The sequence below is a fragment of the Pangasianodon hypophthalmus genome, chromosome 6 (genome assembly GCF_027358585.1).
Source record: "Pangasianodon hypophthalmus isolate fPanHyp1 chromosome 6, fPanHyp1.pri, whole genome shotgun sequence".
NCBI lineage: Eukaryota > Metazoa > Chordata > Actinopteri > Siluriformes > Pangasiidae > Pangasianodon > Pangasianodon hypophthalmus.
The window spans coordinates 14,737,568-14,749,690 of NC_069715.1; the positions used below are offsets into that span (position 1 = coordinate 14,737,568).

The window sequence follows — 12,123 nt, forward strand, 5'->3', positions numbered from 1 at the left end:
ATGGCTGATAAGTGCAGGTACAAGGCATGTGGATTCAATACACTCGCAAATAAGTGTGCATACAAAAAGGTCAAATGAATATTAATCAAATGGAAACTGAGTTGTAAGAGAATAAAAATAATCCAAAGGTTTTATATTTTAATTAATTTCAGAAATGAACAGATAGAAAGATTGTAGGCAAGGAGCATATACTAGTTTCTATACTTCAAAAATATACTATTGAGTAAATTAATTTATTTACTTAAAATACTTAATATGCCTGAGTAAGTAGCATACTTAGATGTTACTTCATCTGTGTAAACAGTTCTTTAGTTGTAGAACTACACATGAGTGAAGCAATAAATTAAACCAAATTCCTAAGAACTCATAAGTTAATGTTGAGACTAACATGTATTTCTATTTATATTTCACTTTGTGTTAATTAGGCAACAGCTGGCACCAGTAATATATAGATAACTATAAAATTGCACAGTCCTATGCAATTTTCTGGTTATTTTTAAAGCAATACGATGATATTCAGATTATCTCCTGATAAAGTATAAAAAAATTCTTTAAAATGATGAAATGCATAGCTACATACTTCTTATTTTCCTCTTCTCTTATGTTTTCTCTTCTGATTCAACATAATGAGATTTCCATATGAAACCAGCTTTGCTTGTGGGGAAAAGAACCATTGTGAAACACAGGATGTTGTCTCTATAACCACACCATTACTCTACATCTGTTTCTCATTGCTCTGGCTCTACTATGCATACTGAGTTGTGCAGACCTGCGAATGTTCAGTGGACCTGTGCCTGTTCTCTGAACCAGTTCAACACAGTCTGTTTATTCTCTTTCACCCATTTAATGTTGGCTTCAGTCCTCGCAATTGCCTGATCAAGAGCTCGTGTGGTCGGCCCGAGGCCATCTTCATCAAATTCACTTCGGAACTGCTTCAGCTAGACAGAGACAATTAGAGATGTGTGGGTGAATCCATGTATTCTGAGGTGGAACCACAGAATATAAGGTATCATTTGAGTTTAAGGAATCTAATGTCACCCTGTTGGGTGGCTTTCAATATATCACCTGTTGGAGCTCAAAGTCTGTGGAGAACCTCTCCGTCACATCATCAATCAAGCTTCCAACAGATGTTATCCCACCTCCGTACCTGTTTGAGGAAATGAGTATTAGCCAGGTGGATAATTGTATTGCCTAGTAACCAAGGGGACAAACTTTAAAAACACCGAGCACTCACTAACTGTTGAACTTAACCTTCGATCCCTGAAGTGTGTGTAATCTTTGGTAGCATTGTATAACTCATGACTTCACAGTATGAGTGGTGAAGAGGAAATAGCAGACAGCCAAACCCTACAAGCTTGGACTTCATCCTCAAATTATGGTTTTAGCAATTTTCATTTTAGCAATTACAAGTTCATATATTAAAAAACAAACCACGAACTCACAGTTGACTTATGTAGCTCCATTGGGCCCGAATGAAATCCCAGGCAAGAGCTTGTCCAGCTACATTCCTGGCAATGTAGTTTATGGTAGACACTGCATCCATCTTCCTTATCTTGTTAGGGTCTAGAGTGTACTCAAGGTACCTGGGTGGGGATGAATGACATTATAGGTGTTGGATAAGTGTGGCCACAGAGGCTGGAGCCTGATGTCACAAAATGCTTACCTGTTTAAGAGCCAGATTATTTTGGTACAGGAGAGTGCATATCTCAGTACATCTTGTTCTGTGGCAATTGTGGCATTTTCGTATTGTTTCCATGCAAAATCCCAGTCATCCTCATCTCCGGCTGCTATGGCATGGCAGTAGATGGTGGACTTTAAGTTAGGTGGAATCCTTAACAAGAGAAAAGTTAACTGGTAAGAATAGTTGGTAAAATTGATAAATATGTTCTAATATATTCTCAGACTTACGATTAACCTAAATATGTTTCAACATTATATTAATTTTTATGTTATATTAATTATATTAATATATTAGCTTATTGCCTGCTATGTTAATATATTAGCTGATTACATTTAATGTGAGTCCAGAATAATTTAGGCCCAAACACTGGTGTTACTATAGTGCAGAAAATGTGAAATTCGTTTACCGATTTATCCCATTTTTCCACTCATTGAAAAGCTTTGTTGCCATGTCTGTGCACTCAGTAACACCATTGCTGCACGCCACTGAAATTGCATTTATTTGGTTGTATCTGCAGAGAGATCAAAATAAGATTACACAATGCTTTTAACACATTAAAGGAACTTAGACAAACTAAATAGATACATACTGGTCAGAAAGTTTTGTTGGAACAGTTGCATTATCAGTATACTCTTGGAAGTACTTGTAAAGTGGGTCAACTTGCTTTCGTAGATATTTCTGTAAAACAGCATGGAATAAAAGACCAATCCTCAGTCACTTCTGATTGTCTGCGCACTCTCACTCTGCCCATGGGTTCCTGTGTATGTTATACTCACCTGCATGGGGCCATAGACCTCGGAGCGATCAAACATGAGAATAAAGTAGCCCAGATTTTTCAGAGCCGACTCCCATGGAATATACTCGGTTTCGTTTATCAGATACTTGGTTGTGCTCAATGCCAATGTGACATTGATGTATTTGGCCCTTCACAAGACAAGGTAACATGAACATGTATGAATATAAAATGTACTAGAAGAATAGAAGAATATTGTAGGTTTTTTTGTGCCTTAGGATATGTGATTGCTAAAGATAATATAAACTGTGCTAAAATAATACCATCTTTTTTTTAAATCAATATACATTTATAATCAGAAAAAATCTGAAATATATTTACCTAGCAAGATTAAATGCGTCGTCAATTAACTGGCCTCGGTTGATGAGTGGGATAGCCTAGGAAGAAGCACATTCATACTGTCAGGAGGGACTGAAATGACTGTTCTCTGTTGGTTGTGAGAACAACAGTTATAATCTCAACAATACCTTTTGCAATAAAGGAGGAAATCAGCATACTCACATCATAAGCACTCTCCAGTTGCTTAATAAGTCTATTCCAGTTCTGTTCATCATAGTTCACTCTGTAATAACCACTGCAGTTTATATTGACTAGTAGCCATCCATCATCATTGACTGTATAAATAGGCTTTCTCACTGTATAGACAACATGTTTGTGGCATTAGTACTATGTCATACTAGAACCTTTCTATATTTTTGGACACATAGAGAAGGACAAGGTGTGGGTGAGAGAGAGAGAGAGAGAGAGAAAGAAAGAAAGAAAGAAAAATTAATTTACCAGGCCCTTTTTCTTTTAGTACGTCTTTCTTCAGGTCCGAACCAGATTTCACATAGATAATTGGAACCTGCCATTCAAGCCTATGGGGAAAACAGAAACTTCATAAGAGAGTTAGGCCTCAAATTCAGCACAGCAAAGGCTTTTCTATTTTTCCAGAAACAAAACAAAAAATCATGACATTTCCAAAATAAAGTTCACACTGGTTCGCAACAATGGAAGGTTACTATGGTTCTACAACTGAGTGGACCACAAGGGTGGTTTCCTTTGGAACTAGTGGAGTATTGAGGATACCTTACTTTATTGAGTATGACAGTGTTAATAGTGATTCCTATTAACACTGATTCCTTATTGGGAATTAAATCCACTCGAGTGCTGATACTGTTCTTTACTGAGGATGAGAATCCCTCAAAGTTCAGCTTCTAACACTGTTCCCAACTGAGGATTGAAAATGCTGAAAATTGAGGGTAAGAATTGCTCAAGGTGTTGATACTGTAATTGGTTGAGGATAAAAATTTTCTCAAGGTATTGATACTGTCCACATTTGAGAATAACAATTGTTCAGAGTTCTGATTCTGCTCTCTACTGAGGTGAGGTCGCTCACCACACTCTCCGCCAAGGTGGACCTCAGGATTTGAGAATGAGAAGCAGCCACTGAAACCGCACCAGGGTCTGCTCACTTAATGAATATCCAGAAGTATTTCCATAGCCTGTGAGCCACACTTCATGTCACTGTTGGCTATAATTACTTGATTAAGATGCTCCAGCCCTAAACGATGTTCATCATCCCACTCTAAAAGGGCCTGGCAGAACACACAGCTTGCCATATTGCCCAGAAATATACAGTAAATGGTTGGGAAAGTTGACATGTTTAACAAATAAGAAGTTATGAATTTATAGACTTATTAAGGGTATAATATTAGTTATAACAATGCTGACTCAAACAATAGGCCAAGTGTCTGTTCTAGGGACACCGTTAACTGTTATGGCAAAAATAATTTACAAAAACTAGAATTACTGACACCTAAGCAACATGTCAACACACTCTCATCTGATGCTGCAGATTTTACAGTAACAAGATTAGACATATTTGCAAGAAACAAAAGATTAGAGTGCTATACTCAGAAGCAGGAATACGCCAATAGTTCTGAAGAAAGTACCCGGGTGGCCCAGAATGAAAGAGAGTAAAATAAATTTTACTTTGAAATTCTTTCTTTCTTGGTTAAAACAAGTTTAATTAAATTGTCAATTTCAGGCCCCAGTATAGTTTAAAGATCTGCACTTCAAACTTATTCAATGTGTGAATTTGTTCCCTATGTACCATACAGTGCACTCTGGGATGCAGCCATTTTGTAATTTTGTCTAAATTCTTATCTTAAATTATTTCCTGCATATTTTACTGCATTACCCACAGTGCACTGAAGATGCAGTGTACAAGCGATGTGCACTCTTTTTCCATCTGAGGTGAATTCTCCCCAGTGTTACCAGGATTGGCTCAGAGCCATTGTGATCCTGACCAGGATAAAGTGGTTACTGAAGATGAATGAATGAATGAATGAATGAATGAATATTTCTGTTAGTCCATTTATAACATTCATATAGTTTATGTAATGGCAGGTCTTGTACAAAGTGTTTCCTGGAGCATCACTATTAAATCTTATCTGAATTCACTAGTGTTTCCCTCTTTGGTATCCTATATAGTGCTCTATATAGTACAGTCAACACATCAGTGAAGGAGTGATATCATACACACTGTTAGTGTATCCTTTCACATCTAACTGATGTAAAAATGTCTTGTCTGGCTTGGCACTCACCCAGTGTCCCCTGCTCGCTTTAAAAGGAACTGCTCCTGAGCAATCTCTCCAGTGGTGGTATTTATGTTGAGGACTGGGTAGCCCTCTTGCTCGACCCATGCTGTCATGATGCTCTCTATTTCCTCATGTGTAGCCTGATAAGGACAATACACTGCATTACTAAGTGGTGAGTAGTCATGCTAATACAATATATACACTATATGGCCAAAGGTTTGTAGACAGCAGACCATCACAGCCATATGTGGGCCAAAACTGTTGCCACAAAGTTGGTAGCACACATCTGTATAGATTGTCTTTGTATGCTGTAGCATTAAGATTTCCCTTCACTGGAACTAAGGGTTCCAAACATGTTCCAACATGACAATGCCCCTGTGCACAAAGCGAGGTCCATGAAGACATGGTTTGCTGAGATTGGAGTGGAAGAACTCGAGTGGCCTGCACAGAGCCCTGACCTCAACCCCAGTGAACACCGTTAGGATGAAATGGAATGCTGACTGCTCCCCAGGCCTCCTCACCCAGCATCAGTGCCTGTTCTCACAAAAGCACTTGTGGCTGAATGAGCACAAATCCCCACAGCCACGTTTCAAAATCTAGTGGAAAACCTTCCCAGAAGAGTGGAGGTTATTATAAGAGCAAAGAGGGACTAAATCTGGAATGGGATGTTCAAAAAGCACATATGGGTCTGATGGTCAGGTGTCCACAAACTGTTGGCCACAGAGTGTATGTTAGTATGTGCACATTTCAGGGACAAAAATCAGTTCATCCTTTATTATCATTAAGTATTTGTTATTTTCCATATGTAAGTAGCTACATCACATTTACCTCGTTCATACACTTCCAGAGGTCTGCAGTGTCAGCAGTCTTGTACTCGAAGTTCCTAAGGTAGCTCTAAAATGATGCATTTGTAATACAGTATTAAACTGTAGCTTATATGCTAACTCAGACGTTAGTCCAAAAAAAAAAAAAAAAAAAAAACAACGGCAAGAATATATAACTGTATAAAGTGTGCTAGGCTTGCTATCACCACACACCACTCACCTTAAGTCCTTCAAAAAACTTTTCCTCCCCCATGTAGGCTGACAACATTCTTAGCACAGCTGCACCCTATTGAGAGGACAGAGAAATCACACATAAATAATTTCTGGTAAATATATACATGAGCCCTCAAATTTATGGGCAGCCTGATAAGCAGACATCAAACCAGCCTTGCTGTAGGTGATGCTGTCAAAGAGTCCCAAGATGTCAAATGGTGTCTCAATTTCAGACTCCCTCAGGCTGAGGGGGTGTGAAGCATTCAGTGAATCCAGCTCCATGACTGGCTGGATTTCTTTCAGCACAAACATATCTCTCTGAAAATAACAGTACATACACAGATGTAAACGTCTAGATGTGTGTGGCAGCTAAAGTTAACAAAAGGATTAGTTGAAGCATCATGGATCATACAGGGAAAAATCTGAAATCACAGAATAAGGATCTGATTGCAGTGAATTAAAATGTCAGTGTACAACAATTCTTTGAAATGTCTGAAACGTACTATGTTCCATGTAGGCTCAATGTCGTCCACTCCCAGGTATGAGATGTATGTTGCAAATCCCTCACTCAACCACAGGTTATTCCACCAGTTCATTGTGACGAGGTTTCCAAACCACTGTATATCCAGCAACGATGATCATGAATTAATAAATCCAAATAAAAACTCAAAAGTGTGTATGCATCTAGTGTCATAAAAATGTGCCACTGGCTGTACAAGCAGAGTGTCTCATGCAGACTTTTTAACATTAAAGAAATTACATCTGAATAAATAGTGAATAATTGTACCTGATGTGCCAGCTCATGAGCTATCACAATGGCAACCCATTCTTTATCGGAGGAAGAGGACACACCTTCCTCATACAGCAGAGCTGATTCACGGTACATCGTTAAACCCCAGTTTTCCATAGCACCTGCACTGAAGTCAGGCAAGGCAATCTGATCTGTGAATATAACCATATATGGTGTGAGTTACCGATTACTAAAATGGCACTTCCGTTTTTACTTTTCTTAACCCGTGCGTTTTATCTCACCTAGTTTATTTAATGGATATTTCAGGTTAAATTTCATCTCGTAAAAGCTCAGAATCTTCCCAGTGATACTCTTTGCGTAGTTGGCATGTCCAGCAGTCACAGCCTCAGGCCGGGCCCAGATCTTGTAACACACAGAAAACAGATTAGAAAATGGATTTCTATTTGTATTACCAGAATGTAAATGTCAGTATGTACAGAAGTATGTATAAACAAAATCAACAGTTTTATAGAGTGTTGCACACAATTTATCTTGTTTTTTCTCTGTAATTCTTGACTTTAAACAAAATGAACTAATGCTGCGGTAGTAATAAAAAAAAGAAATGAATATTATTAAACACAAACACACCAATATTTCCTTCCCATCATGTTGATCACTTTCGTATTCAAATTCATTTACTGTGAAAGCCAAGAGATATGTTGACATGTTTGGTGTTGGGGCAAATGTTGTAGCAATCCACTCGTCACCAAAAAATTGTGAATCGTCTGTTGAATACAAAACACGAGCATTTTTACACTGATGTCATTTATGTGCTTTATTTTAAGCTTGTATTAACCTTCGTAATCCATGTTTTAATGCAAACTACATCAAGGCAAACAATGTAATTAACATGAACTAACAAATTATCAAAGCAAGACTGATCATCTTTTAAACTATGACATCATCCTATATTAACTGCCAACACAGACCTATTTTGATTGTTATCACAAAGCCAGTTCTGTGTCTTACCTTCCCTCCCATTAGAAAGGGCTTTGGTGCCACGTCTGTGGATAATAGTAATATTAAAAACTGCTTTCATAGCTGGTTCATCAAAGCAAGGGAATACTTTTCTAGCATCTGTGGCTTGCAGCTGGCTCGCAACGAGAAATCTGTTGGAAACATATTTATATAAAACACACAAATGTACAAAAACAGACAGGAAATCCAAACATTTCAAAGAATAGTTGCATGGAACATCAGTTATGGGTACAATCATGTGCTATTCAGATGAACCGCTCTGCTTGTAGCATTACAGCTGAGATAACTTCCTTGGAGATAGGTTAAGAAGAAAGCAATAAAACTGGGTAGGAACAGGGTTGGGGGCTCCTTCTACAATAAACACAGTAACATAAATACTGCCGTAGCCAAGAAATGGCTTTGAGTAATCTGATATTTGGAAGGGAATGTGTGAGTTTCTGTGTTCTGTTCCCTCTTTGGACACACACAAACAGACACACACACATACCACTACATGATTTCAGCTTCATAAACAACATGTTATAAAGAAATGCCAGAAACCAAAATGCATCCACATAGTAATGTGGAGCTTAAATAAACAATTAACTTTTTTAGACAGTGTTTTCAGGTAGCAATGTGTTTATGCTGAAGTGATATGTGGCTGGATTTCTCAGCTCCAGCCCTAGGGACTCATAGTCCTACACAGCTTCAGGGTTTCCCTGCCGCCGACATATCTGATCAAACCATTACCTAATTATTAAGTCATTTATGAGCTGGGTCAGAGGTGTGAATACTTAAAACTGTGCAGAGCTATGAGTCCACATAGTACTGGACTGAGAAAGCGCTAATTTAGGCAATAAGAGGACAAACACTTTTCATATATAGGCAATTTAAATATTACAAAATGCTTACCTTTTCTCTTCTTCACCATTAACGTTCTCTGTGTACTGGCTTGTATAAAGACCAGTCAAATCATCAAGCAGTTTCCCTTCGAATTTAGTGAAAAGTTCATAATAGTCCCCATTTCCTACTAACGGTTTCTTAAGCAGGATCTCAAAGAAATGAGAGTCATTGTGCAAAGTGTATCTCTCTACTGCTATATTTTCCCTTGTTCTAGCATGGGTCACTATAACTTGGTCTATCAATAGATTCAGGGCATGAAGAATGATAGTCCGTGTGTCTTTCACACATTTAAACCTAACTGTTGAGTTCCCTTCAAACTTATAAACTTGCTCGGTGGCATTGGGCAGTTTCGTGTAGAGATACGGTTGAAGGTTGACTTTGTAGCTCTCTGGAATCAAATTGTCAGGAAGTCTCAGAGTTGGTGGAAGTCCCGTTGGAATCGGCGTAGTAGGAACGGGGCTTGGTCGAGGCCTTGGTGGTTTTCTTGCTATCTCCATCTGGTACATGGTGACCATAACAATGATGCCACCAAGCGCAGAAAGTGTCAGCACCACTGTGGCAATAGCCAGGGCTTTAGAGATGTACACTCCTTTAGCCATGTCTGTCCCATGTGAGAAACTCCAACAAGTGAATCCAAGCTAAGTGAGGAGCCCACAGTCTTTAATTAGACTATGAACCTTTCCTTAAATCGAGGAAATGTTCACAACTGAAGGCATAACGGCACCGCCTTCATCGGGGTTATACATTAACTAGCATAGATAATCAAATAAACAAGTACTTTGCATCTGATTGTCAGGATTTTGTCTCCACCTCTGCCCACCTCAGACCAGTCCAGGACAAAGGGGAAGAAGGAAGCTTCGCTCTGCAAACATAATCAAAGTACTAAAACATTCTGACATGAAAAAGAGCTGTGTGGCTTTGTGTTTCCTTTTCTAAGTGCAAGCACTAACCTATAAAACAAGTGACGTTTCCACAGGTTGCCATTCGATTCCATCCTGTGCCCCTCTAGATTAAGTTCAAGTCTAAATTATGAGCCGTCCTACTGTTTCAGACCTCACTGGCAGCAAAGCTACATGTTTTTTGTAGGTTTTCCTAAAACTCTGTAACACGGGTCTTCCACCACTGCCGAGCTAATACACATGCACAAGTCAAATTGGTAGCATGTGTTTCTGTGAAAAGAGTATAAGGGGAGGAGATCGTAGCTCCTTTTCCCCTCCCTGGATTACACATTCTTAACTGCATTAGAGAAAAGCAAAGAAAAAGTAGAAATCCAGGCTAATATGAATAATATAAAGGTCACACTGAACAAAATGTCTAGGCACATCATAATGTTGTTAAAACAAGACTTATGAGTTGTTCTAGAACCATTACCTGAAACTATTTATATCTTTATGGTTCATGAACAAAGTTTACTTGGGATTGTACTTTGTTCAGTGGCTAAATGTTTCCTCGTCCTTCTTGTAAACAGCTTTTTTTTTTTTTTTAAAAGAATTCTAGCATAAATTTGTAAATGCAAAATGAGACTTCCAGTGTCAATGATTTATGTGATTGAAAAACCTGTCAAAAAAAAAAAAAAATCTAATTCAAACATCTAATCTAATTCTAATTTCTGTCCAGAGACATGTCATGTAGATAAGACAAAAAAAAAAAATCTCAGTAAAATACCGAGCAGCCATTTCTCTTAACTTAAACTATTCTTCAGGAAGGACAGTATGATCACATATAACAGTTAGAATAGCAATATGGACAGAATGTTTCATTTAACTTTCTCAATCGAAAAATGAACAACTTTTTAGACTTTTTCTATAGCTGTGAAGCATGTTTTATTCCCACTTCATTGTCCAGGCTTTAACATTATTTATGTTTTCTGAATGGTAGCTCTTATAAATACTTCTCAAATTTGTCAAATTGTCTAATACTACTTTGTTGTTAACAGGACATAATATCTGATATATTTCTTAAAAGGCATGTATTTATGAACATCGCCTGGTCTTTTTCCAGTCCTCAACTGTCTAGTTTCAGTGATCCTGCGCCTACTGCAGCCTCAGATTCTTGTTTTTTGGCTGACAGGAGTGGAATCCAAAGTGGTGAGCCCATCCGCTTCAAGGTTCTGTGTGTTGTGCTTTCTGAGATGCTTTTCTGCTCATCACAGCTGTAAAGAGTGGTTATTTGAGTCACCATAGCCTTCCAGTCAGCTCAAACCACTCTGGCCATTCTCTCTCCTCTGAGCTCTCTCATCATTTCCGCCCACAGAACTGCTGCTCACTAGATGTTTTTTGGGTTTTTTGCTTTTTTTGCACCATTCTGTGTAAACTCTATAGACTGTTGCGCATGAAAATCCCAAGAGAGCAACAGTTTCTGAAATACTCAAACCAGCCCATCTATACACACAGACACACACAGGCAGTCAAAAATTATTGCTCATTTGTACATATGTAATATTGACAATTAGCGACTGTTTTTGAAGCATTTGAAGTGATATGTGCCCTATTTTTTTATACTGAGGAAATACTACAATAATTAAGAGCACTTTATGTATTTGTTTTGAGTGCTGGTTGCCAGGGTCTTTGTACAGTTTGCATAGGAAGGATACACTCTATTCTCAGTAGCCATAAAATGATTAAGCAGTGATCACTGAGTGAACGTATTCTCAATATAGACTCCAAAATCAACTCTCAAAGTACAGTTGATAGCTAATAAACAAGCATCAACATTGATGTGTGATTTGGCACTAAGAAGTGAGAAATGGGTTGAAAAGCCAAGAATAAGGATAGAAAATCATGGGAACTTTGCTGTGTTGGGAGAAGAAGGATCTTCACATTGAGAAAGTGCTTTTAGAATTGTTGCAGGTAGGAGGATAAAAATGATAAAAAGCCTCCTGGGTCAAAGACAACAAAACAGGATAGCATTTTGGTCAGAAAGATGCAAGTTTGATGTAAAATTGCTCCTCCGATTGAAGCAGAGAGGAGACATGAGTATGGAGTGCTTCTTAACATCTACCACCCAGCAAAGATTGAGAGAGGATGAGATATTTGGTCATAAGTCAAGAAGGACGCTCCAGCTTACAGCTTTGCCAGAGAACACTAAGTGGTTGAATGTGATCATGAAGGTGATCTTTAATAATGAATCCAGGTTTCTTCTCCATCAAAGTGATGAGTCTACGTGAGGAGGACACTGGGAGAAGAGTTAGGTCTTGAGATGAATCACCAGCAAAGGTGTTGGATTTTTGACAAAAGTGGTCACTTATACTGACTTACTGACAAACTCCCTGATCCTTATTGTCCAGTTTCATCCAGTGCCTAGTGACTGGATGCAAGGTGCCTTACAGCACATCAAGTGAGGGAGTGGTTTGAGGAAGAGGAAGCTGAAACAAAAAGGTC

At 38.3% G+C, this 12,123-nt stretch overlaps 1 protein-coding gene across 1 annotated transcript; it reads right to left on the reverse strand.

Moving 5' to 3' along the window:
* Positions 1 to 118: 118 nt before the first annotated feature.
* anpeplb (alanyl (membrane) aminopeptidase-like b) lies at positions 119 to 9,896 on the reverse strand. The gene is made up of 21 exons (XM_026927160.3): positions 9,694 to 9,896; positions 8,753 to 9,605; positions 7,853 to 7,992; positions 7,472 to 7,608; positions 7,126 to 7,246; positions 6,881 to 7,035; positions 6,597 to 6,710; positions 6,268 to 6,411; positions 6,101 to 6,166; positions 5,885 to 5,950; positions 5,063 to 5,196; positions 3,252 to 3,331; positions 2,976 to 3,109; positions 2,796 to 2,851; positions 2,458 to 2,605; positions 2,271 to 2,359; positions 2,088 to 2,192; positions 1,664 to 1,831; positions 1,443 to 1,583; positions 1,066 to 1,147; positions 119 to 938 (listed from the first exon to the last, which is right to left on the reverse strand). The coding sequence occupies exons 2-21, from the start codon at positions 9,340 to 9,342 to the stop codon at positions 780 to 782; spliced, it is 2,829 nt and encodes a 942-aa protein (XP_026782961.3). The 5' UTR covers positions 9,343 to 9,605; positions 9,694 to 9,896; the 3' UTR covers positions 119 to 779.
* Positions 9,897 to 12,123: the final 2,227 nt, after the last annotated feature.